This window comes from Oryctolagus cuniculus, chromosome 6 (assembly GCF_051225735.1).
Source record: "Oryctolagus cuniculus isolate XC-2025 breed Fujian yellow rabbit chromosome 6, ASM5122573v1, whole genome shotgun sequence".
In the NCBI taxonomy this organism is placed as follows: Eukaryota; Metazoa; Chordata; class Mammalia; order Lagomorpha; family Leporidae; genus Oryctolagus; species Oryctolagus cuniculus.
Genome location: NC_142872.1, coordinates 36,623,346 through 36,647,510, shown reverse-complemented (window position 1 = coordinate 36,647,510; position 24,165 = coordinate 36,623,346). Strand labels below are relative to the sequence as shown.

Below are 24,165 nucleotides of genomic sequence, written 5' to 3'. Positions count from 1 at the left end.
GATAATTGGATGGACTGCAAAGTCTTTATGTAAAATTCTAAAAGAGAAGTTAAGAACAAAGGGAGGGGCTGGCACTGTAGTGCAGCAGATTAAAGCCCCGGCCTGAAGCGCTGTCATCCCACATGGGTGCTGGTTCTAGTCCCGGCCGCTCCTCTTCCAATCCATCTCCCTGCCATGACTTGGGATAGTAGTGGAGGACGGCCCAAGTCCTTGGGCCCCTGCACCCACGTGTGAGAGCTCCTGGCTCTGGGATCATTGTAGCTCCGGCTGCTGTAGCCATCTGGGGAATGAACCAGCGGATGGAAGACCTCTCTATCTGTCTCTACCTCTCTCCTCTCTCTCTAACTCCCTATTTCAAAGAAATAAAATAAATCTTTTTTTTTTTTTAAAGAACAAAGAACAAAGAAAATGTCTGGCTATTAGTTTAAGTACCTACTGACATTTTACTCCTTTTTTTTTTTTTTTTTTTTTTTTTGACAGGCAGAGTGGACAGTGAGAGAGAAAGACAGGGAGAAAGGTCATCCTTTACCGTTGCTTCACCCTCCAATGGCTGCTGCGGCGGATGCACCGCGCTGATCTGAAGCCAGGAGCCAGGTGCTGGTCTCCCATGTGGATGCAGGGCCCAAGCACTTGGGCCATCCTCACTGCACTCCTGGGCCACAGCAGAGAGCTGGCCTGGAAGAGGAGCAACTGGGACAGAATCTGGCACCCTGACCGGGACTAGAACCTAGTGTGCTGGCGCCACAGGCAGTGGATTAGCCTATTGAGCTGCAGCACTGGCTAACATTTTACTCCTTGAACCCAAACATTTTCTATTCCCTCCTCCCTCTGCTGCCTCGCCCCGCTTCCCTTCCATTATTATCTTTTCTTGACATTTCATTAATTACAACATTTTTTTAAGGACATTTAGCTTGTAGGTTAAGATACCACATAACCCATGGGATGCCTAGATTCAACTCCTGGCTCCAGCTTCTGCTTACAGCTTCCTGTCAATGTAGACCCTCAGAAAGAGTGGTGATGTCTCAAATAACTGTGTTCCTGCTACCACACTGGAGACCTAGATCGCATTCTTGGCTCATGGCTCCAAGCCATGGCAGGCATCTGGGGAGTAAGCCAGCAGCAGATATAAGCTTGCTAACTCTCTCCCCACCAAGAAAAAAAAAATTTAATTAAAAACCTATTTTAAGATTCAATTAGTTTGTTTAATGTTCATTTATAATACCAATAATAAAAAAGAATTTAAGTGTTCATTCTTAGAAATCAATGTTCTTCTTTGCCCCAATGCCTTTACAGATGTCATGCTTCCTACCCGAAATTTCTCTACACTTTGCTTCCATAGTGAACATAATCACTTTTTAAGGGGAAGAAACAGTTCCAAGACCCCTTCTCCCCAGGCAATATTAACCATGCACTGCTAGTCTCCTACAGGAATTTGTTTACAACCCCATTAGCATTTCTCATATTTAAATTGTAATTATTTGCTTACATGTTTGCCTTTTCAACAAAGGTGAGGTCAGGGATGAATGTTTTATATTTGCTTGTCCCCAGTACTTAGTAGAATACCTAGCAAATAGTAGAAGCACAACAAATGTTCAATGAATAAGTAATTAATAAATGAATCTGTGGCATGAAGATTGACCAAGTTACATGCTAAAAGTAGAAAGGTGATTAGAGTGACAAAGAATACAGCCACTCCTTAGCATGTAGACACCATGGGAAGGGCAGCCTTGCCTGAAGCCAAATGCATCCCTTCCAGGGTAGTTCTGAAGCTTTTGGAAAAAGAGGGGCAAATGATTTTCTTATGAAACTTCTGTGAGAAAAATAGACCACAGATATGAGGTTAAAGAGGAATTAGGGTCCTTTAATAATTTCCAATTTGGACATATGAGTTGAACTTCTCATACATTATTCTCTAGTCATTTATTTGACTCATTCTCAGTCCCATATTCCACTACATGATCTGAAGTTTTCTGTAAGCAAACAGTTATAAGGGCTTCTCCAGGTAGGGTTGCCGGATACAGCAAACAAAAACTCAGGGGAAAAAAAAGCCTAGTATTTCCATTTTAAAAATGATGTTTTAAACATGTCCTGTGAAGTATCTGGGATATGCTTATAATTAAGAACTATTCATTATTTATCTGAAACTCAAATTTAATTGGATACCATGCATTTTATCCTGCATCCTTAACTCTAACTTTCTGCCACGAAGTCAAAGGCACTGTGTTCCCTGCGTGTTTGATACATCACACTGAGCTAATATATAATGAATTAGATGGACCAGAACTTCATTTAGAGGGCAATGAAGAAAAACAGGACATACACAGATAAATCTGTGGACAGACCGGTGATTGCAGTGTTCCTTGCTTGGCCTAGGCTTTTTGCCAGTAGCAATTGCCCAGTGTGTGCCAATGCAGCATAACGTAATACTTAAGAGGAGGAATAAAGCAGTCACATGTTCTTGGATCTGCCTACCTACTCTAGCTCATTTATGACTTGTAATGCTGGGCAAATAACTTCTCCAAACTTGAATTTCTTTATACAAAATGGGGATAATGGTAGCTTCCCAATAGCTTTGTTGATATGTTGTATTTAGTTTGGTACCAGGCCAGAATAAGCAGCCTATTATTAGTCCTAACACTGCTTGAATGGTTAAGTGTCACTCCCTCCTTAGAGACGACAAGGCAGTACAGGACTAAACAGAATACAATAGAAGTAGAATAACAAGTGTGTCATTTATTTTTCCTTTAATGTGTTCAAGACACTGTGCTGACTACATTTTTTTTTTTCATCCAATCCTACTAATAAACTCAAGAGGTATCTTTATGTCCTATTTTACAGACTTTGGATCCAAGGTACAGAGAAACTCAGAAAAAATTTAAGGTCACAGAGTCACACAGCTTGTTAGTGGCAAATCTCAAACTCAAACTCAGTTCTGATCCAAAAGCTTGTACTTTTAACCACTATACTAACATATCCACTAAAATCTCTCCATGTGACTGCCAATCCAAACTGCAATTCTTTCTTGCCCCGAACAAACAAAAAACCTAATAGTTTTCCACCAAGCATGGAAAAGTTCCGAGGCCTTTAGGCACTCCTGATTCCTTTCATTCCCACACCTTCCGACCAAGCTGGAATAGTGTTCTGGAAGAAAGGCCTCACCATCTTCCTTTTCTCAGCTTGGATAAAACACTCTTCAATAATCTCAGTTTCTCCTCTATGTAAAGTCAAACTCTTTTGTTTAGATCAGTAGAGGATATGCTGCAGCTTCTTGGCTGCTACAAATATGGCACACAGTAAACAATTTTTATAGTTTGTCAGGCATTTTATCTGTAATATACTTTATTTTTTAAAGATTAAAGACAGAGTTTATAGAGAGAGAGGGAGGTAGATGGAGACAGAGATAGAGAAAGAGAGAGAGAAAGAGAGATCCTCCATTCGCAGGTTTACTCCTCAAATAGTTGCAATGGGCAGAACTGGGCCATGTCAAAGCCAGGAGCCAGGAGCTTCTTCCAGGTCTCCCCCTGGAGTGCAGGGGCCCAAGGACTTGGGTCATCCTCTGCTGCTTTCCCAGGGCATTAACATAGAGCTGGATCAGAAATGGAGAAGCCATGACTCAAACCAGCACCCATATGGAATGCTGGCGTCGCAGGTGACTGCTTTACCCGCCTTGCCCATCCAGCCCCTCCTATGTCTTTAAAACAGTGTAGATAAATTGGCAGAAAATTATTATTTCCAAGTTTTACAGATGAAGACATTGAGACTCAGAGTAGTAGCAGCATTTGCCAGCACCACACAAATCGTAACTTACAGAAATGTTATATGACTCAAGGCGTCTCTTTGGAAATGTATTCATTTACTTAGTTAATGTGTATTGGGTATCTTCTATGTACAATAGACATGGGAGCTCTCCATGAACTAAATAGATGAGGACCCTTTCCTCCTTGATTTTAATATCTCTTTGGAAAGAAGTATTAAATCATCAATCAAAAAATACTTAAGAGTAAATATTCAGCTTAGCAGTTAAGATGTTTGCATTTCATACTGTAATATCTAGGTTCAATTCCTGGCTCCAGCTCCTGACTCCAGTTTCCCACTAATTTAGACACTAGGAGGTATTAGATAATGGCTCAAGTAATTGAGTTCTGGCTATTCACATGGGAAACCTGGATTGAGCTCCTGGCTCTCAGGTTTAGTCTAGCCCAGTCATGGCTGTTGCAGGCATTTGGGGAGTGAACCAGTAGATGGGAGTACATTTTGTCTCTTTCTTTCCCTCTCAAACAATTAAAATATTTAAGTGCTCAGAAGAAAGAATAGAGATGGCATAAAAGATTATAACAGTGAGACCTTTGCTAGAATAGAGGATCATAGATGTTTTCATCAAAAAAGGGGTATTTTAGCTAAAACATGAAACTAGGAGGAATCAAGAAACCAGAAGGGGTAAGAACACAGGAAGCAGAGAAAAAGAGGGCCAAGGGCCTTCAGGGTATTTGATCAGGGCCATACAATGAATTAATTGTACTGACAGGATGTGAAGCCAGACATTCTGGGACAGTTCTATTTCCTTGACATCAAACCACTAAAGGTAGCTTATTTAGGGTTTGTCTACATGCACTATCCAGTTGGTATCTCCTAAAAGCCAACATATTTCTATCTTAAGTTTAAAATACATTGCCTTCACTTGACTGTACAGTGTTATTATAATGAATTAGAAAATTATGCTCCCTTCTAGAATGTCATCAGACATTAACTTTGCCCATGCAGACAGAGCTACACATCAGAATCCAGTCCATGGCTAAGAGAGGGCATGTAGATGATATTTACCAACTAGCCCATTGGGCAAGCACAGTGCTGAGTCACATAGTGGCCCTAATGACAGAAATAAAATAGTTTTCTAAAGTGGAAGACCACCTCTAAATCACAATGTTTTGTATAGGAAAGATAGGGCCAGGATCTTCTTGAGAAGAAATACTGGAGAGGCCTCGGGAGGAAACTCCACTCTGGGTACAAGCAGAACTGCCTGCTTTCAAGAAACGGTTTGATACTTGTCTTAGTTCAGCTCTAAGACATTAGGCTACAAGTTTCCTTCTCAGGCCTCAGTTATTTTCCTAGTTTTAAAATGGTCCTCTGATGCAAATTGTAAATTTTAGTCAATTACAAATTTACTATGTTTACAACCATGTCGTCATGCAAGTGAGCCGAGTTTACAGCAATCTTCAGGATAATTAATGCCATCTACACTTGAGTCAAATCTGACCCTCTTGAGTGTTTGCATCAAAAAGTAGTATTTTACACCTGAGGTACATGGCAGCATCTGAAACCTAACATTCCATTTCATCAAGTACAAATGATATAGTCCAGTTAAAAAAAAAAGGCATGAAAAAATATTTAAGATGGTAAGGCAGACTTTATTTAAGGGAGACTATGTGTTAAGTATTGGGACTACTTCAATGGGGTCTTACACTGTGGGACAGAGGCCAGATTCAACTCTCAAATGATTTTCTTTCTTTCCTTTCCTTCCACCCTTTTCTGTACTTTTTCTTTTAAATTTGCTATATGCCACAGGTAATATGTGATATGTATTCAATTCTGAAAAATATGTTATCCTCTAGAAGCCTACAATGTAAGGGTGGAGACATTTAAAATAAGCACCCATCAGGCTCATCAGAAAATCTTCATCTCTTCCTGGAAGAATAAGAACAAATTTCCTAGAAAGTAAAGTTGAGATCAGTACCAAGTAGTATAGTAGGCTCCTTAAAGATTCAAAAAGTAATAAAATGTGCTTCCTTTAAGAGACCAAGACACTGGGAATCAGCCTACATATCCATCAACAGATAAGTAAAGAAAATATGTTCTATACAACACGATATAGTATTATTCAGCCTTAAGAAGGAGAAACAATCATTTGTGACAACTTGGATGATCCCAGAGGACAGAAAGACAAGTAATACATGATCTCACTTACATGTGCAATTTAAAAATATCAAATTCATAGAAGCCTCTGTAGAGTAGTTGGTGGTTTCTGGGGACTGCTGGTGGTGGTGGAAACTGGGAAGATGATGGTTAAATGATATAACATTTCAGTTAGACAAGAGGTATAAATTCAAGAGATTACTTGTGCAAGATGGCACTAAGGTTAATAAAAATGTATTGTATACTTTAAAACGATTAAGAAGATTTTACATATTCTCACTACAAATAAATTATGTGAAATAATTTGAGTATTAATTAGCTTTAGTCATTTACAATATATATTTCAAAACATGTCGTACAACATAATGATATATGTTTTTGTCATTAGATAAGCAAATAAATAGACTCGTGTGCTGAAGGAGAAGAGAGCTGTTAAACTACTTAGTTCTCAAACATTTGGGTCAAGGGTCCTATAGGGCAGAAGATGAAGGAAAAATTATCTGGAATAGAGCAGAATGGTTATCATTAAGGTTTTGCAGAGAAGGGGTATTTGTACATGAGCCTGACAGTAAGTAAGAATGCTCCCAGGGGAGAAGGTGGAGAAGCTATCACAAGAACATAAAGCATGAGAAGGCAAGGGTGTTTGAAAGGACATGCCCATGTGGAGATAAGAGACTCAGAGCATGAGGAAAGAAGCCAAAGGCGCAGAGATGGGAGTAGGCACAACTTGCCAACCTGATTTGTTGCCTGCTCCTTGGCACTGAATGGTAATTTTGCCAGATACACAACCCATTATCAATGCTAGCAACGGAGCTACCTCCACAACTCTTATCCCAATGCCTTTTTTAAATATGAAAACACAATGGAAAGCCAAGAGCATTTTTCTTTGCTATGTGAAAAACTTGCTTTAAAAGACAACACAGGGATCATTAGTAGAGATCCAAGAGCAAGGTGTGCTGACATCTTGTGCAACAACGTAAATTCCACAGCAGATGATGTCACCTATATATGCTTATAAATGGAGCAAAGCTCCAGGTACAGCTGAAGCTTTTATCTGCATCAATACCCAGTGCTACAAGAATGGCGGTCTCAGTACTTCGGCTGACAATTGTCCTGGCACTCTCTGCCTTAATCCTGACCTGTTATGCAGGTAAGTGCTTCCGATCACAGTACATGAGTTGTACAGTAGTTAGCAGAGATGGGAAGAAGTTGACACTGATCCAGAACATGGAAGGAGGAGGGGCATTGGGGTACCACAGAAAAAACACTGGGATTAAGATTTTCATTAGAATTTGTTTCAGTTCTTTATCCTCTGTGAATACAGAAAGCTTGTAATATATATATATATTTCATATGATATAGTGACACTATCATGTTACTAGTTCCTTGAGAGCTGTGGGCCATTTACTTTTTGATGACTATAACTAATAATGTTCAATTGTGAAGAATATATACTCTAGAATAAGACTCCTATGCCTTACTGCATCACTAACTAGAAACGTGACTTCAGACATGCTATTTAATTTCTTTGTGCCTCACATGTAAACAAACACATTAATAATTAACTTTCTTAGAAAGTTATGAAAATTAAATATAAGAGGCAAGTTGGAATAGTAGCTGGTTGATAGTAAGTACCCAGAAATAGTAACTGTTATTGTTTATCAGTATAATCTCATAGATTCTCATGGTAATCCTATTAGTAAACATACATAGTATTATCACTTACCTTTTTACAGGTTAATTAACTGAGGTTACATAGCAAAAGTGACATGAACATAGACCGAGGTAGAAGTGTTCCTAAATTCTTTTTAGTATAGCTAAAGCATTTATTCTTTCATATTTGTTCAAGCGTCTAGAAGGCTACAAGGTAGCAAGTAACTTTTGTTTGTTTTTGTCTGCAGAAGACTGTGTGCTCTTAATTCTATTTTAAATGATGGGTCAGAAAACACAAGTAGCACAAAAATTTAATAATAGAGTCCTTTGAACCTAACTTGGTAGAACTCATATCCTTGGGCTACTCACTGTCTGCTGACATAACATAAAGGCTAGCACTCCATCAGAATCATTCTAGAGAGATGATCACAATTATTGTGTTCACTTTATTCCTAAAGTAACACCACAGTGAAGTGAAAGGTGAGATTTTTTTTTCTGAAGACCAATCCCTGTTCTCTCATGAACTCTGAAAATGTGGCTAATCAATAAGCTACTTGGAATATCAGTTTCTTCATTTGCATTTATCAACTTTACCAGGTCAAATGAACATGCTTTTATAATCACTTTATAAACTACAAAAACTGCACAAACATCCACCATATTCTGTTCAGAATTTTACAATCTCATTGACTAAGAAACTCAAACTGCAGAAGTAAAGGGTATTCCATATTACATTTGAAAACCCAATTTTTTAAAATGTTAGCTTTATTAATTATTTTATTTTGAAATGCAGAGTGACAGGGAGATAAAGAGAGAATCTTTTACCCTCTGATTTACTTCCCAAATGCCCACAATAGTGGGATGGGGCTATGCCAAAAGCCAAGAGCCTAGAACTCAGCCCAGGTTTCCCACATGGGAAGGCAGGGATCCAAGTATCTGGGCCATTATCTGCTGCCTCACTGGATGCACATTAGCAGGAAGCTCCTATCAGAAGTGGAGATGGCACCCAACCTCAGGAATTCCTTGGGGCATCCTAAGCAGCGTCCTAAGCACTGTACCGAATGCCCAACTTTTTTTTTTTCATAATCTCCTACAGTACTCAAGGAAAAAGTGAATTATAAAGCAGTATTAATAATAGCAATAATACATAAACATTCATTGTGAGTATACTTTAGGCCTGGTAATATGATAAGTGGTATTTACATGAGAAAGATAGCTAAACACTGCTAGGAGAAAAGGTAGATGGAAACAGAGAAGAAAAGAAATTATCTACCATATAAGGAATTAATAGTTTAGCACTTGGTAAACGTCTTGAGAGGACAGTTGCTCTGAGGTAGTATTATATAACGTGAACAACACGCTCTGTGGAGTTAAAACAAATCCATGTATAACTCCTAGCTCAGCCCCTTTCTAAATAAGTGATTTTAGATGAGTCATTTTATTTCTCTAAGCATCTCTGATTTCTCCTACAAAACTATGATACCATATATGAGCTGAATGATTAAGGCACATAATGAAAGCTCTAGCCCAGTTCTTGCACAAACACAGGTTCTGTTTCCTTCCTGGTATGACAAAAACAAACTAATTCTGGGTACTGTGGTTACTCTACAATGTATTTAAGGGTCTTGTCTATATTTTTTTTAAATCTTAACTCTTAGCATAGACATACACATAACACTAAGCACTAAATTAATCTTTCATCAGTATAGTAATGATTGATGACATAGTAATAATTAATGTATTGGTTCTGGTTATAGATTCCAGAATATGCTCCTATCAAACCCTTGATTGTGGCATAGTGAACAAATGCTTGCAAAACAGAATGCTAATATTTTTACTGATAGTTTGTTTTAGGATGTAATACAGATGCAAGGCTTCCGGTATAATTTGATCATCCCACACAAAAGCTAGCTGAATATTCCTCCTCGAAAGTCATGGGGCACATTATCTAAGAGACAAAATTTCTTGTCAGAACTCATGGTGAGGTTGCAAGATAAAATGAGACAGCCAGATAACTTTCAGGGAAATGATGGATAATCTTTTAGTGTAAGTAAATCCTAAGTATTTCAAGGATCGTTCTTTTACTACAAAAGGATTTGTTATTGATTAGAAATTTAAATTTAACTGAGCAGCCTATATTTTTGTTTACCAAATTCAATATCACTATTTGTCAGGCTACATTTTAATTAAAAGATGTGTGCCCTACTTGATCCTATCACCAGGGTCCAGAGTGGAGGCCACATGTAGCTGCTGTCACTGTTTCATCCTTTTCCTTTCCTGAAAATAAAGACCATTAAACAATGTCAAAACATTTCAGGGGAACTTGCATGTAACCAATCTCACTCTCTGGATTCTGGGCCCTCATTCTTAATTAACTGATTAAGATTTCAGCGTAAGAGGCCTACTGTTTATAAACGCATCTTCTCTAGTTCTTGATGAGGTCTTCAGCAAGTCACTTAAATATTTTCAGTTTCTCAGTCCAGTGAGCTAAAAAGTGCATACCCCAACAGTGGTCAGGGGTAAAATTGCACATTTGCAAAATCATTACTTCTGGGGCTGGGGCTGTGACGTACAGAGTTGGGTCGCTGCCTGCAGTGCTGGCATCCCAAATGGGTGCCAGTTCGAGACCTGGCTGCTCCACTCTCGATCCAGCTCTCTGCTATGGGAAAGCACTAGAAGATGGCCCGAGACCGTGGGCCCCTGCACCCATGTGGGAGACCTGGAAAAAGCTCCTGGCACTTAGCTTAGGATCGGGACAGCTTCAGCTGTTGCAGCCAACTGGGGAGTGAACCGGCGGATGGAAGACCTTTCTGTGTCTGCCTCTCCTTCTCTGTTTAACTCTTCCAAATAAATAAATAAATCTTTAAAAAAATCATTACTTGCAAAACTATTAGGTGACATGTTATAGAATTTCTTTGTTATCATAATTATGTATCATGCACAATATATAGATACTGCTATATATTAAAATATACTAATTTCAATTTTAAAATGGAAATGCAAATGATATAACTTTTCTGTCAAAGACTCAAAGACTGCTTAAAATTCAATTTTTAATATAAGACACAGCTTTGAAGTATCTTTGTAACTAACTGGGATTTTAGTGTTTTTAATTTGGCACCAGTTTTTATTTACCCATATTCCTGGCTTCTTCTAATATTCTGAACATTATATAAACATTATACACTAAATTAATCTCGTTTTGACCCAGTTGTGATTGGAACCATCATGTCACAAAGTGGTGGCAGATCTGTTTTTATGTTTCCCTAGCACCTCTCAACTCTGGCTGTCAGTTCTGTTCCTTCCTGGCTTTCTCTTAACAGTCTAGCTTAACACCCCCCCACCCCCACCCCTCCTAGAGCAGGAACTAAAATTACCAGCCTGCTACCTCTGGGGTTGGAGAGAAGGCCCGGCACCTGGCCAGGTTCCCAGGAACCTTCTATCACCAGCTCCTCCTGGCCCTTCATTGTCTTGTTACTGTCACGGGCCCGGAAACCACGCGCAAAGGCCTGAGTCCACAAGCCCAGCCAGGCCGCGATGATAACACAGGTGTATCACGTCCACCAAATTCCAGCCGAAGCGAAGAGTTCCAAGGCCCCCGAGCTGCCCTGCGGTTGGCTCCTTGACATGACAGCCTGCATTGAGTCGCTGGGGTCCATCTCCATGACCTCCAGTGAGCCTGAACCCCCGGAGGCCCTGAGTACCCCAAGTCTGCGCCTGTCCCCCTAACCCTCTCCCACCGCCACCTTGCGGGCTATCACGTCTGAGGCCCGTCTGCTACTGAGAAAGTTGCTGTTGATGGCTGAGTGGTGGACGTGGATGGCGGGCACCTGCAGGCTCCTGCCGGGCATCATCTTGTACTACATGTGGACCCCTGCCGCAGTCTCCTCAGAAATGCCTTAGATGCCTGGGAGCGGCGGATGAAGCTGGTGAGGCCACCGCCATTGCCCGCAGAATCCCTAGGCCTTGCCCTGTCCTGTAACCCGGTGCTCTCGGACTGCAACACCGGAGCTCCTCGTCCGTTTCGCCCTCTCAGGCTTCCACAGGGACGCTGGTCTTGGCAACGGCAGCCCCTACGCGGCCGTGCTTGGATAAGAGGGTAAAGCGGCGAAACCACCGCACCTCAGCACCCAGGGCGGACTCCCGCAAGCGCGGAGCGACGCAGGCGCCCTTTGGCGGCTGGGAGGCCGGCTATGCCCCGCGCGTGCGCACCAGGCACGGCGGCGCCCGGCGCTCTCCAGGCTGTCGGCCCCTTGTGTCCTCACGCATCAGGCCCGAGGCCACGACTTTGAAGGGCGGTTTGTGGAAATAACGCTGCTGAAGCTTCCGAACGGATGGATGGACCCTGGCAGACGGGGCTGGGGCTCGAACTGGGGGCAGCCACGGGGGATGTGGCAGCGGTAACTGATTTTAAAAGCCAGCTTCTCTCTCCGATTCCATTTCTTTATCCTTAAATTGGGATCATAATTTTGCTTGCTTCATATAGTTGTTGTAAGGGTGAAACAAAACAGTTCACAGAGATTGCCACAGGTGTGTGCTAAACAAATGCTCTTCATGGATATTTCGTCTTTGTTATCATTACCCCAGGGGTATGGGATGACGCGGAGAAGCCGCCGTGAAAAACCCGGGCTTTCCGTATCAGTCCTGGCGCAGGGTTAGTTAAGCTGGTGCTTTCCTCTGGGAGAAACACCTAGCCTCTGTGACCTTTTAATGTTCTCATCCACAAAATGGAGCCAAATGCCTAAATACCAATGTCAGTTTCTTGATTTATTTAAATAAATGAAAGCGCGTGAGAACTCCAACCAGGCAGGCAGTAACTGTTCAAGAAAGACAACTAGCAGGCTGCACAGTGAGGGAGGGGGTGTACAAACTACTGTAAGGACTCCCTGCATGAAAATGCAGTTTCCTTTCTTGTTACTCAAAATCACCTCTGAGATGGTTTTGTTTTTCAGATGACAAACCTGACGACAAACCAGATGACTCAGGCAAAAACCCACAACCAGATTTTCCCAAATTCCTAAATATCTTGGGCACAGAAATCATTGAGAATGCGGTCGACTTCATCCTGCGCTCCATGACCAGGGAAACGTAAGCACTGAAACCACCCTTGCTTGGCTCCAGTTTGCTATTGGCAATTTACACCTTAAGTTAAAATGAATGTGAAACAGAATTTGTGGCCTATGCCTCTCTAGTATTTTTCGTGGAAACATGTCACACTGCCTTAAGATAGATTTTGCATCTGAATAAATTGCCCTGACCTCTGTTTTGGGGTGAGCACAATAGATGGTTCTCAAATGGCTCCATACTACATATAAACAGTAATCCCAGAATCAAATAGACAGGGGGAAGACCACTGGATCAGGGATAGAGAGCCAAGTTCTGGTCCTGACCACTGAGTTTTGGACGTTCTTTCCTTGAGTGCCTGTGTTTGCTCCTCTGAAAAGTTCAAGGAGTACAGGACCCGCCCAGTGCCAGCACTGTGATTTTGTGGTTAAGGCAGGGGGTAGTAATGTGGTCAGTAATGACTGCTTGATGAGTCTGTTTATATTTTTTAACTTGAGCAATTCAGAAGGATTATTGGGGACAACACACAGTCTCTCTGAAGAGCTCATCTAGATAACATCAGCAGTAGTGTTTGTTTTGATCATGAGGGATTCCCCTAATGAGGGGTCACCTATCCTAGTCTTCCTGGTGCTCTCATTCTGCTTCCGAACCCCTGCACCCTGTTCGTGACACATCTTAGTTCAGCCTGCACAGCTCCAATCTTACCTTACAACCTCATCCTGTTCTCCCCACATTAACCTCCCAGATTTGTTTCTCAGGATCAAATTCGTTTTTCTAAATTGACAAATTGTCCCATTTCCACCTTTCTAAGCCTGTGCTCTCTACCTCTTGCTTTAGGGAGTCCTAAGCAGAGTTTGACAAAGTGTAGTCTACTCACCTGCAGCAGCATCCTCTGGAGAAATGTATAAAAAATGCAGGTTCCTCCATCTCATCTTGCATCCTCCTGAGAACACTGTTCAGGACGTGCTTTTTAACAGGGTTCTCAGGGGACTCTGATATACAGCAAATTCTTGAAAGCCACAGCCTTGATCAGCTGTTCCGGGTTACCTGGTGTACCTTAAAGTTCTACGCAGTCTTTAAATTTGTGTTTATCTTTTAGTGGATGTGAATTTAAATTTTTTTTCTTGAGAAAGTATGACTTCTATTAGTTTCTCAAAAGGGGTCTTTTTTATTTATTTAAGGTAAAGAAATTTTATGTGTTTCATATGTACGGATTATGGAACACGATGACACTTCCCACCCTACCCTCACTCCTACCCATGCTCCCACCCTTCCCCCTTCCTCTCTTATTCTATCTCTTAATTTTTACAATTATCTGCTTTGTTTACTTTATACTGATAGGATTAACCCTATACTAAGTAGAGTTCAACAAATAAGAAGAAAAAAACATTGTTCCTCAACAGAAGGGACAAGGACTGCAAACAATCCTGGAATCTCAAAATGTCAATTTCACTCCTTGGAACCTTTGCTCTGCCTAAATCAGTACAGGATCTGCCTAAGAATCTTCAGGTGATCCTTCTGCCACAAATTGTTGAAACTCTGTGGTGTTTCCTTTCTATTGTAATGCTGCCTATGGTGGTTGTTTTGCAGCTGTTGCCTTCCCATGATTGTTAATGTAAATGAGGGAAAACAGAGTAAAGAGAGGACTTGGAGCAATAATAGTTGTTGTTTTTTTTTTTTTTTTTTTTTTTTTTTTTGTCCTTTCAGGGGATTTCACACCTATAAAATGGCTCATTTTTCTCTGTTGACTCCGAGTTGCCTGTCTTTCATGCTAATAAATTGCCATTCACTCCAGGCTCAGAAAAGATAGCTCCACTTGCCTCTTTGGCTTCTCCCTGGTTGTATTCTGAGTAAATGGTCTTGATGATGCTGGAGCTTACAACCTCAGGCTCTCAGCCCTTGCTCTCATTTCTGACTGACATTCTTTTGTTTTCTCAGGCGTAGTGCTTGGGCCTGCAGCTCATTTAAAAGTTGCCTCCTCAGACAACTGTTCTGTGCTCATCCTTGTTAATACTGCCTCCTTCCATTCACATCCTCTGTAGTGTCATTATAACATTTGTTACCATATGAAATTATTTATTCTTATTCATGTAGCTAAATGTAAGTAGAGACTACATCTCTCCATTTCATTGTGATAGCACAATACGTGACCCATAGTACCAGATAACTCAGTAAATAACTGTTCAATTTTATTTAGGAAAGAGATCCTAGAGATCAGATGTAAAGCACTTTTGTCTTATTTGAAGAATGCTAAAGGAGCTTTGTTCTCTTGCTCAAGATAACAAATTTGCCTGGTAGTAGAATTACAACCTCCAGGACCCGTGACTCCTTGTTCAAGGGAAGACCATAATATAATGGAGGATGGGGAATAGGAGGAGACCACCAAAAAGTATTTCTAATCACTCTATATGTGCAAAGTAGGGACAGGAATTTTAAGTAAAATTCTAGTGATGAAATCCCTTTTTAAAGAATTTTTAGTCCTTACAGTAAATGAAATGAACAAATACAATTATAACTAAAAATGCCTAGTAGACTAAATGTTAGCTAAATACCAGAAGTTTATTTTTAGAGAATGGAGGTGGGCCAGAGTGTTTGGGAAGTGTTTATGGCAAAGGAGAGGTAAAATTTGGGCCTGGAATGAGATTTTTTTAGAAAAAAATGAAAGGAATTGTGGAGATTTATAAAAATAAGAATTCTTTTTTATTCATTCCAGTATATCTGCTGCCTAAATCTTGTATTATACACAAAATAAATGATAAATGTGTATGCTTAGGACGGTGGATAGACCATGTTGCTCCCTCCACTTGCTTTGTGCATGACCTTAGAACTATGCAAACTGTATTCTATTTAACATTGTTCTCAAAAACATACATATTCTTAACTCTTCTTACCCTTTGAGGGGGAACCTAATTCTTGTGAATATGTTTACCCACCTTCCCCTACAGAGTGGATTTCCTTGACATATTTACTTAGTCCTCTCCCAAGCTGAGGGAGAGAACCTCATTCTGTTTATTTGACTTTTGTCATGCACTTGTCTCTTCAATATCATCCAGATGTGCCTCATTTTTTATATTGCAGCCTCCATATTGGAAATATGACTTATAATACATTCAGATTCATATTTATATCTCTGTTACACTCTTTCTCTGTAGCTCCAGACTGAAGTGGCTAATGGTTTACTTAAGAAAAAATAAATAAATAAACCTCTCTGTCTAGTTTTCCTATTAGTTCCTCAGGTTCACTGTTTAAACCCAAGTCCATCGGCTTGCTCAAAAGCCTGGCCATTCTTGTCCTAGGAAGTCACGTCCCTATCCTCCCAGAATTCAGAAACCTCAAGGTCTTCAGCATCTTTGTCCAGTTGCTAAATACTGTACTCTAAATTATTTTCCCTGTGCCATTTATTTTCTTCAGTTTCCTGTATTAGTTGATGTAGATAAATTCTTCATCATCTCTCTCCTGAGTTTTTAAAACTCAGATTTATGATTAGCTTCACTGTTTTCTGTCTCTGCTCGCTCCAGTCGGTCCTTTAACTCCTACCTAAGCAATATCAAAGGCACAGAATTAGTTACATCATTGCCATGCTTAAAACCCATTTCATGAATTTTCATTGCCTATAAAACCAGAACAAATGCATCAGGTCCTTCTCTGATGCCAGTTTATCTTTCACTCACACCTGTAACCCAACACCTGATTACTCCCTTGAAAAATGATTTTTCTTTTCAGATACAGTCATGTTGTAACCTGCAGTACCCATGCTTGTACTTTTTATCTCTTGCAGCAGTGCTTATCCTGCAAGGCCATCTTTACTCTGTTAACCTAACAGATCCAACCATTTTTTAGAAACTTGTGTGAAGAAGTCACAGACCTCCTCCCCCAAAAAATTAGAAAATTCAGTTTTATGTAATTCTATAATGGTTTGTAAAAATCCTTAGAAGAGCTTTTTCTCCATGTTGTTTTAAGATATTTGTATTCAAGTGTTTTCTCCAACAGATTATAGTCTCTTTACGAACTGTGTTTTAGTCATCGTTTGTCTTCTTAACAGCTACCATGCTACCTACTACTTGATCCGTAGGGTATACAGGTTCAGGTGTTTATTAATTACTGGACATCTAGGTTTTAAATCTCACTGTAAAAATATCAGCAGTATGATTTGGGTGAATGGCTTAATCTCTTTGAGTCTCACAGATTTTTTTCAAATATAAAAATAATAAAATGTATTCAGAAAAACATGTATTAATTCACACTATGTGCCAACCACTGTTCTAGGTGCTGGGGATATTTTACTGAACAAATATATAAAAATATCAAACTTTTGAGAGCTAATGTATGAAGATAAACCCAACTAATAGGTTTATTGGCAGGTACAAAGAGATAATTATGCATAAGTGGCTTGTCAAATATGGCTATTTGAAATCTTAGCTCTTATTTCCCTCTGATACAGGAAAACCTTAGGAAGAAAACTGTGACTCAAATGTTATAAAACACCTTAGTGATCATTCTGACACTCTTTTTGAGTCTAAATCATAATTCATCATTTTTTTCCTTTTCAAGAGGGTTTGTGGAATTTGAGGATAATCCAGGAGAACATTCATCAAAGTGACCACCCAAGGTGATTTTAACTTACAACTTATAACTAAATTAATAGTTTATTGGACTATAAAGAAAGGATCTTTCTGGTTTTATTTAATGATTTTGAGCACCCATGCTTACCTTCAAGCAAATTAAAAAAAGGTGTATTTTTGAGTTCTTGCTTCGTTCTTACTGTAGTTTTTTTTAAGATTAATTTTAAATGAATATAGTTTTAATATCTTAAAGTTACCAACTTAATAATTGTGGAATGACACCAATAAACACTGGTAGGTAGGAGACTTGGTTCCTGTCACAACTGTGCTAGTAACTTAATTTAAAAAAAAAAAATTTACTTATTTGACAGAGTCATAGACAGAGAAAGACAGAGAGACAGGTATTTCATCTGTTTGTTCATCCCCCAAATGGCCACTATGGCTGGAGCTGCGCCTATCCAAAGCCAGGAGCCATGTGCTTCCTTCCGGTCTCCCATGCGGGTTCAGGGGCCCAAGCACTTGGGCCATCCTCCACTGCCTTCCCACAGCAGAGACCTGAACTGGAAGAGGAGCAGCCAGGACTAGAACTGGCAGCCTTATGGGATGCCGGCACCGCAGGCAGAGGATTAACCAAGTGAGCCAAGGTGCCGGCCCCACTAGTAACTTAATTTATAAAAATTTAACCTGTGAAATGAGGGGAAAGAATGCCCTAAAATTCAAGGAGAAGAGTATAATTATAGAACTTAATTTGAAGACAAAGGACTAAAAATTTCTGTATCCCACACAGTCAGATTTTTAATATGTAGTTTATTGTGAGTACACAGAAATGCCTGTTTTTACTTAACTAATTTCTTTTCTGAGAATGGATATTAATATATAAAAACAGCTGTGATAGACTAATTGAAGAATATTAATATCAGTCAATGGCTAAATTGCATAATTTCTTTCAGTCATTTAACTTAATGTTGGATACGTGGCACTTAATTCATAATCCTCATGAGAAATAGGTATTGCTATTCTTAAATTTTATAAATAAGGAAACAAAGGCTCAGGGAGATTAGTTAACATGGTCATATTGACAAGGAATGGGACAAGCTATGAAATCATTAAGTCTGTGCTCTGTAAGCCATAGTGCTATTGGAAACCTAAGCAAAACAATGTAGGAAGAGGCAGCAGAGAATAGTGAGAAAGCTGTGTAACCTTGGCCATGCCTTGAGATACACATGGGAATAAAACACTACCCCTTTAATTGAGACACCATATATGTATCTCAAGAAGCATGGAGGCCGGTGCCACGGCTCACTAGGCTAATCCTCCGCCTTGCGGCGCCGGCACACCGGATTCTAGTCCTGGTTAGGGCGCCAGATTCTGTCCCGGTTGCCCCTCTTCCAGGCCAGCTCTCTGCTGTGGTCCGGGAGTGCAATGGAGGATGGCCCAAGTGCTTGGGCCCTGCACCCGCATGGGAGACCAGGATAAGTACCTGGTTTCTGCCATCGGATCAGCGCACCAGCCGCGGCGGCCATTGGAGGGTGAACCAACGGCGAAGGAAGACCTTTCTCTCTGTCTCTCTCTCTCTCACTGTCCACTCTGCCTGTCAAAAAAAAAAAAAAAAAAAAGAAGCATGGACCTTCTCTTCTCCTATTATCTGGGAGTGCTCCTTTTCCCTACTTGGATCCATTTCATAACCTGGGAATGATTATCAAAGTTCAGAAAACTATTATCATATTACCTTGGAATTTAGAATTTAGCCCACACTGTCTCATAAACTTCTTTGGTTGAAAATCAGAATTGGGCATTGGAATCAAGACATACTCAACCAGACAGTCCTGAGTTCCAAAAACCAGCTAAGCTTCTGAAAACACTCCCTTATGTTTGCATGTTTCCATTCCTGTTTTCTCAGGGAAGAGCCTACCCCTTTTTGCAAATGTCCTAACACTTTTCCTTCGTTCAGGATGTTGGTACACCTGTAACTGTTGTACCCATGCCCTAAATGCTTGGAATACCACTCTAGAGGTTTGGAGTGTGAGGTAGTCCAAAAGGCAAGGGAACATGGAGGACTAGAAAGAGCAGAAGACATAGGGGTGATGTAAGCTCAGCTTCTAACGTAGCCACTTATTGATCATGTAAGCAAGAATAGGTCGTTTAACCTCCCTGAGCCTTAATTTTCTCTCTATGAATTTTAGTAAGTGAGGAATTAGATTTTTCCACATATTAATGCTAGAAATCTTTTAGCTGTGCATCAGTTGCTGTGCCACTAACACCTGCATGTACATCAACTACTTCAAATAGGTTCCTCAGCCAATTAGAGATTCCCTAATGATCATGGAGGAATGGCCCAGTCTAGAGCCACAAAGAAGCTGGACTAGAGAGAAGATAGCTCTGAGGGAAAAATTAAACTTTGGGTAGTTAAATCAGAAGCATCTCTTCAATTGCCAGTGACTGCACTGAATAAGTATATTTAACATTTGCATTTGTATGATAATGGCCTCATCTAATAAAAATCAAGTCATCACTTAAGAATTAAAAGGCTTACAGCAATACCTGTTTCTCTGGCCTAGAAAATTTGACCAAAGTTCTAGGTGTTTTCTACATTAAGATGGATAGACATAGACATTTCATGTTTTTCCTAATAGTGTATATGCTTCTTTTCCACACATTCCTTTAATGCTTACTTCATCAGTGCCTACTAGTTGCCAGGTTTTGCTAGGTTTTCCAAGATGAATAACACCAGCAGGCCGCTGAGAAGTTCATAGTGTAGACTACTGCTTAGCACAGTGTTCGTCTTTGCTGTGGGGAGAAGTTATATATGAAAAGGCCTTGGCAATGCTTTGAGAATAAGAGAGAAGAGGGAAAAGCACCTGGAAGAAGGAGTAAGCATAGAAAGAGGATGATCTGTGTGTGATTCGGCACACAATCTCAGAATGATGAGTGGAAAACAGACAGTATCCAGAAAAAAAAAAAATTCTAACAGTTAAAGACCTGATTAGTCTGAGCCCATCCTTAGCCTCTGCTCAACCACATTGTCATGATTTGCAGCAGACAGATTTTCAGCTCCAATTGTTCTGTATCACTTGAAGCCATCTGGGTCAAGTCATACTTTTGTGTCAAGTCATTTGGCTTCTTCAAGTATAAATTTCCTTTATTGCATGAAAAATTTGGTGAACCTTCACTATAAAGATTATTAAAAGAATGACATGAAAACACTTTATGCATACTTTAATTTCTATACACATTTATTAGATTAAGAAAAATACACTGTGGACATTTTAAATCTCATGCTTAGATTTGCTGAGTCAGAACTGTTTAGGCAGGGAACTAGTAAAAGTAAAGAGAAGCTCCTGATAGTGAAATTTTGCAGTGAAATTGATGGGTCATTTTATCCAAGTGTTTATGCATTCTCTGTTCATCCTTGTTTCTGATTCTTCTCTTGCATACCTTGAGTTTCTGTTCATTGTTCATTCATTTTATCAAGTATGCGTTAGAGTTGCTTTCATTGTAAATATTTCACATTTAAATATGCAGAAGCATAAATGTTTTGAAAAATAAGTTCAGAGTTCTTTATTTTTTACGTCTTAAACCCTTTCTAGGTGGTAATTGCTTGCCTCTCTGGCTTATATTTCTAAGGAGACACCTGTCTGGCTCCTGGACAATCCAAGGGCAGCCAACTCCTGCTTTTCCAGTTCTTCTTCACAAGCCCTCCAGGACAGAGACCACAAAGCAGCTCCTAGCAAGTTCTCAGGCATCAGTCTTTGCTTCAACTGAACATAACTCATTTTGAATACCACCACTTCGTAGTTTTGTTTCTAGCTCTCTGAATATATGTGTCCTCTTTGAGGTCACATATGTTAGTTCATAGGGAAGGATTCTGATGGTTAAGCAGTTTTTCTCCTGGGCATTTTTAAAGTTTTTAGTGGTATACACACACACACGCACACACGCACACATTCACACATTCACTTAGTCACTCTTAGCTGGGATAGCCAAAGAATGATTCAAAATAGAAACCTAAAACCCAAATAAAGTAACAAGGCCAGTAAGGGACAGAAGATTTGGACTTGATGCCAGAAAACAGACTCTTTAATTCCTGAAAATGTATGAAGTTTGAAAGTTTAAAAGTTTACATACCTTTTTCGGAAACTCTTTGAAAAATTTCTGAGCCCACTCTCCTGTGCTAATAGATTAAAAACCTTTTTTCCTTAAGGTTTTTGCTGTTCTACAGTCATTGTTATTCTCATAGAATAGCAGAATATCAAAGCTAGAAGAGCCCTTGACAATTTAATGCAGCCCTGGCCTGCCACCACCCCATTACACAGAAATGAGTCTTTGGCAGCCGTTATTACTGTGGTTCTTTCTCAGTCAACAAAAATAAAATTTGATCTAGCTGAGTCAGAAAGGCGCTCCTAGAATTAACTAATGTGGACAAAAAGACAAGAAAGAAATAGTAGACTAGAATGACAGTTAAGTCAGAGCTCTAGTCTTAAACAAAAATCTGTCATGTGCATTGACTATTGAGTGCCCAGGAGTCCTGGGTCCCAGACATCACGAAAGCAGCTCCAGTTTTCAATACATCTTTTGTTTGTTTGTCTTCTTGTTTCTACTTAGCCATAATAGGTGTGCATGCAACACAAGAGACCCTTAATTCTGTAGATGAATAAACCAAGCATTAATGCCTATTAAATATTTAAAAATGCATGTTAATTTCCTACAATAAATTCAATCTATGCTCTGCATTTTCTTGGGATTGTGCCAGTTTCAAATATCACATATCCCTTTTGTCCATGTTACCTAGGGCATTTACTGTATTCACTGTCTGACATGCAGACTGCTTTTTGCTGCCAAAAAGCACCCCCCCCCCAATTCTTTTTCAGCTTCTCACTTGGTAATTTGTGCCCGGACAGTACATTGATTATAACTACATTAATCAACGCTCTAATGTGTGAAAAACATGCCCTGTAAGAGTTTGTCTGCCTTTGCATTCTTCTGTCAGCTGTACATTTTGAATTTACTCTTTGATGTTTGGGGAGGAAAAAAAAACAGGTGTCAAATCAGTATTAGATATGGTACATTGCTAGGAAGTACCTGTCTTAGATCCCAGCCATCTATAGAGATTTTGAAACCTTCCTGATTGCATTGCAATGCTTGTTTACTCTTCCTGCCTTCATCAATTCTTTCCCTCCTCTCCAATAAGACCAATATCTGCAGCCAGCAAGTTTTTGAAAATCAAAATCCATCTGCATACTGGTTTTCTTCTATGATCCTTTCACACTGTCATTTCACTGTAACCCTATAATGACAGTGTGATTGAAGTGAGCTCGGAAAGCATTATTTTCTTCATATGACACGTGAAAAGGAAGCTAATTGGTATCATTCTGAACATGGCAAAGCCAATAAAGGGCAACTAGTTTGTCAAACCTTTAACACAGCATTTCCTCGTGAAACCTTGAGGACACAATTCACATCATCACTAGTCTGTCCCTACCATAACACAGATATTTGAGGGAATTTACATCTGTTCTTTACAGAAATGCTCCGAAGGAAGGACAAGTATATCTTTTTAAGTGAAATTCAAATAATATCAGTTCTTTGTACCATTTCTCATCTTATTCTGAGCAATAACTACATTATTACATTTCCTGACAGTGGTAGCTCAGATTCTGTCTGACCTACCTATATCCTATCCATTCTCCTGCTACTTACTTACTCTTTCCATTCCAAGAACATTGGAATCCCGGATAGACTGTTTTGTCCACAGGGCTCTTCCCTGTGTCTGAAATACTCTTCTGGAAGATGACTACCTTGCTTGCTCCCTCACTTCTTTAAGTCTTCTTAAATATCACCTTCTCAATGATGCTTTTGTTTATTGCTTTGCTTAAAATTGCATAATCCTGGCCCAAATATTTCTTGTCCCCTTTAGTTGCCTTATTTTTTTGTATATAACATTCATCTTTTAACAGTATTAAAGACTTGGTTTATTTTGTTCCTGTTTCTGTCTACCTACATCAGGATGTTGAACTTCAGGAAGCAAGAATTTTTCCTGTCTTTTTCAGTGTTCCTAGCACAATGATGATCAGTAAAGACAGTTTCTAGTAGAAAATAGCTACTCAATACTTTTTTTTTGTATTCTGCATTAAGCAAAGAAATTGAAATCCTGGCACAGTGGTAAGTTCTATCTAATGGTAAGACCATGTTGAACAAGTTCTTGCCTTCAAGTAGCTCATAGTCTTAATGCACAAGATATGAGCACATTACCAGCTGACTACATTGAGCATTGTGTGGTATGACATGAGCACATCACCAGCTAGTCACACTCAGCATGGTATGACATAAGATACATAGCCATTCATGCCCCCTCTGGAGATCTGGGAAGACTTCTTAGAGGTAATATTTGAGACATGTCTTGACAGATGATAAAGGATTTGAAGACATGCAGAAGGAGGAGGAAGGATGATTCTACCACAAGAAAGGCTGAAACCCAAGCTCAGACTGTGGCAATGCACGGCGTTCCGAGATGGCCCTACAGTCCTTCACACCTACGTCTCATTGTTAAGGATCAAATATTGAGGGCACACCTTCCCTGCTTGTCCTTTTATAAATGTTATGTTGTTTAATACTTCAAATAAAATAATTCAATATTAATATTCCTTTTTCATGTTTCAAGTGAGAACCTAAAAGTTTAAGGAACATGCCCAAGATGACCCATATCACTAATGCTGCAGCCTGAACTTGAACAAAAATCTGTGTGACTTTAAAGCTCTTATTTTCACTTTACTACTTTTAAAAATTTTATTTAAGGTATAAAAATTTCATACATTTCACGTATACAGATTTAGGAGCATACTAAATCTCATACTCTCACCCTTCCTCCTCCTTCCTCTCCTCTTCCCTCTCTGAATTTTTACAGTGATTTACTTGGAGTTTACTTTATTCTTATTAAGATTAACCCTACACTAAGAGTTCAACAAATAGCTTAAAGAAA

At 39.6% G+C, this 24,165-nt stretch overlaps 1 protein-coding gene and 1 long non-coding RNA gene across 6 annotated transcripts in view; one reads left to right on the top strand and one right to left on the bottom strand.

Moving 5' to 3' along the window:
• Positions 1-12,112, bottom strand: part of LOC138850180 (uncharacterized) — a 79,656-nt gene extending 67,544 nt beyond the window's left edge. Inside the window, exons 1-3 of one of the 2 annotated variants that reach the window (XR_016236346.1) lie at positions 10,952-12,112; positions 9,770-9,840; positions 4,034-6,045 (exon numbers count right to left, since the gene is read on the bottom strand). This is a non-coding gene — a long non-coding RNA (uncharacterized LOC138850180). Of the gene's footprint in view, positions 1-4,033; positions 6,046-9,769; positions 9,841-10,951 lie in introns of those variants that run through there. The other variant, XR_011389798.2, reaches the window with a different exon arrangement.
• C6H5orf46 (chromosome 6 C5orf46 homolog) lies at positions 6,440-23,825 on the top strand. Of its 4 annotated transcripts, none has more exons than XM_008255202.5 (4): positions 6,916-7,060; positions 12,516-12,651; positions 17,179-17,236; positions 23,594-23,825. In XM_008255202.5, exons 1-3 carry the CDS (start codon positions 6,919-6,921, stop codon positions 17,225-17,227), a joined length of 327 nt encoding a protein of 108 aa, XP_008253424.1. In that variant the 5' UTR covers positions 6,916-6,918; the 3' UTR covers positions 17,228-17,236; positions 23,594-23,825. The 4 variants fall into 4 exon arrangements, with proteins under 4 accessions (XP_008253422.3, XP_008253424.1, XP_008253423.1 ...); XM_008255201.5 differs by lacking the exon at positions 23,594-23,825 and adding an exon at positions 20,814-21,919; XM_008255200.5 differs by lacking the exons at positions 17,179-17,236; positions 23,594-23,825 and adding an exon at positions 20,814-21,919 and having other exon boundaries at positions 6,440-7,060.
• The last annotated feature ends 340 nt before the right edge of the window (positions 23,826-24,165 follow it).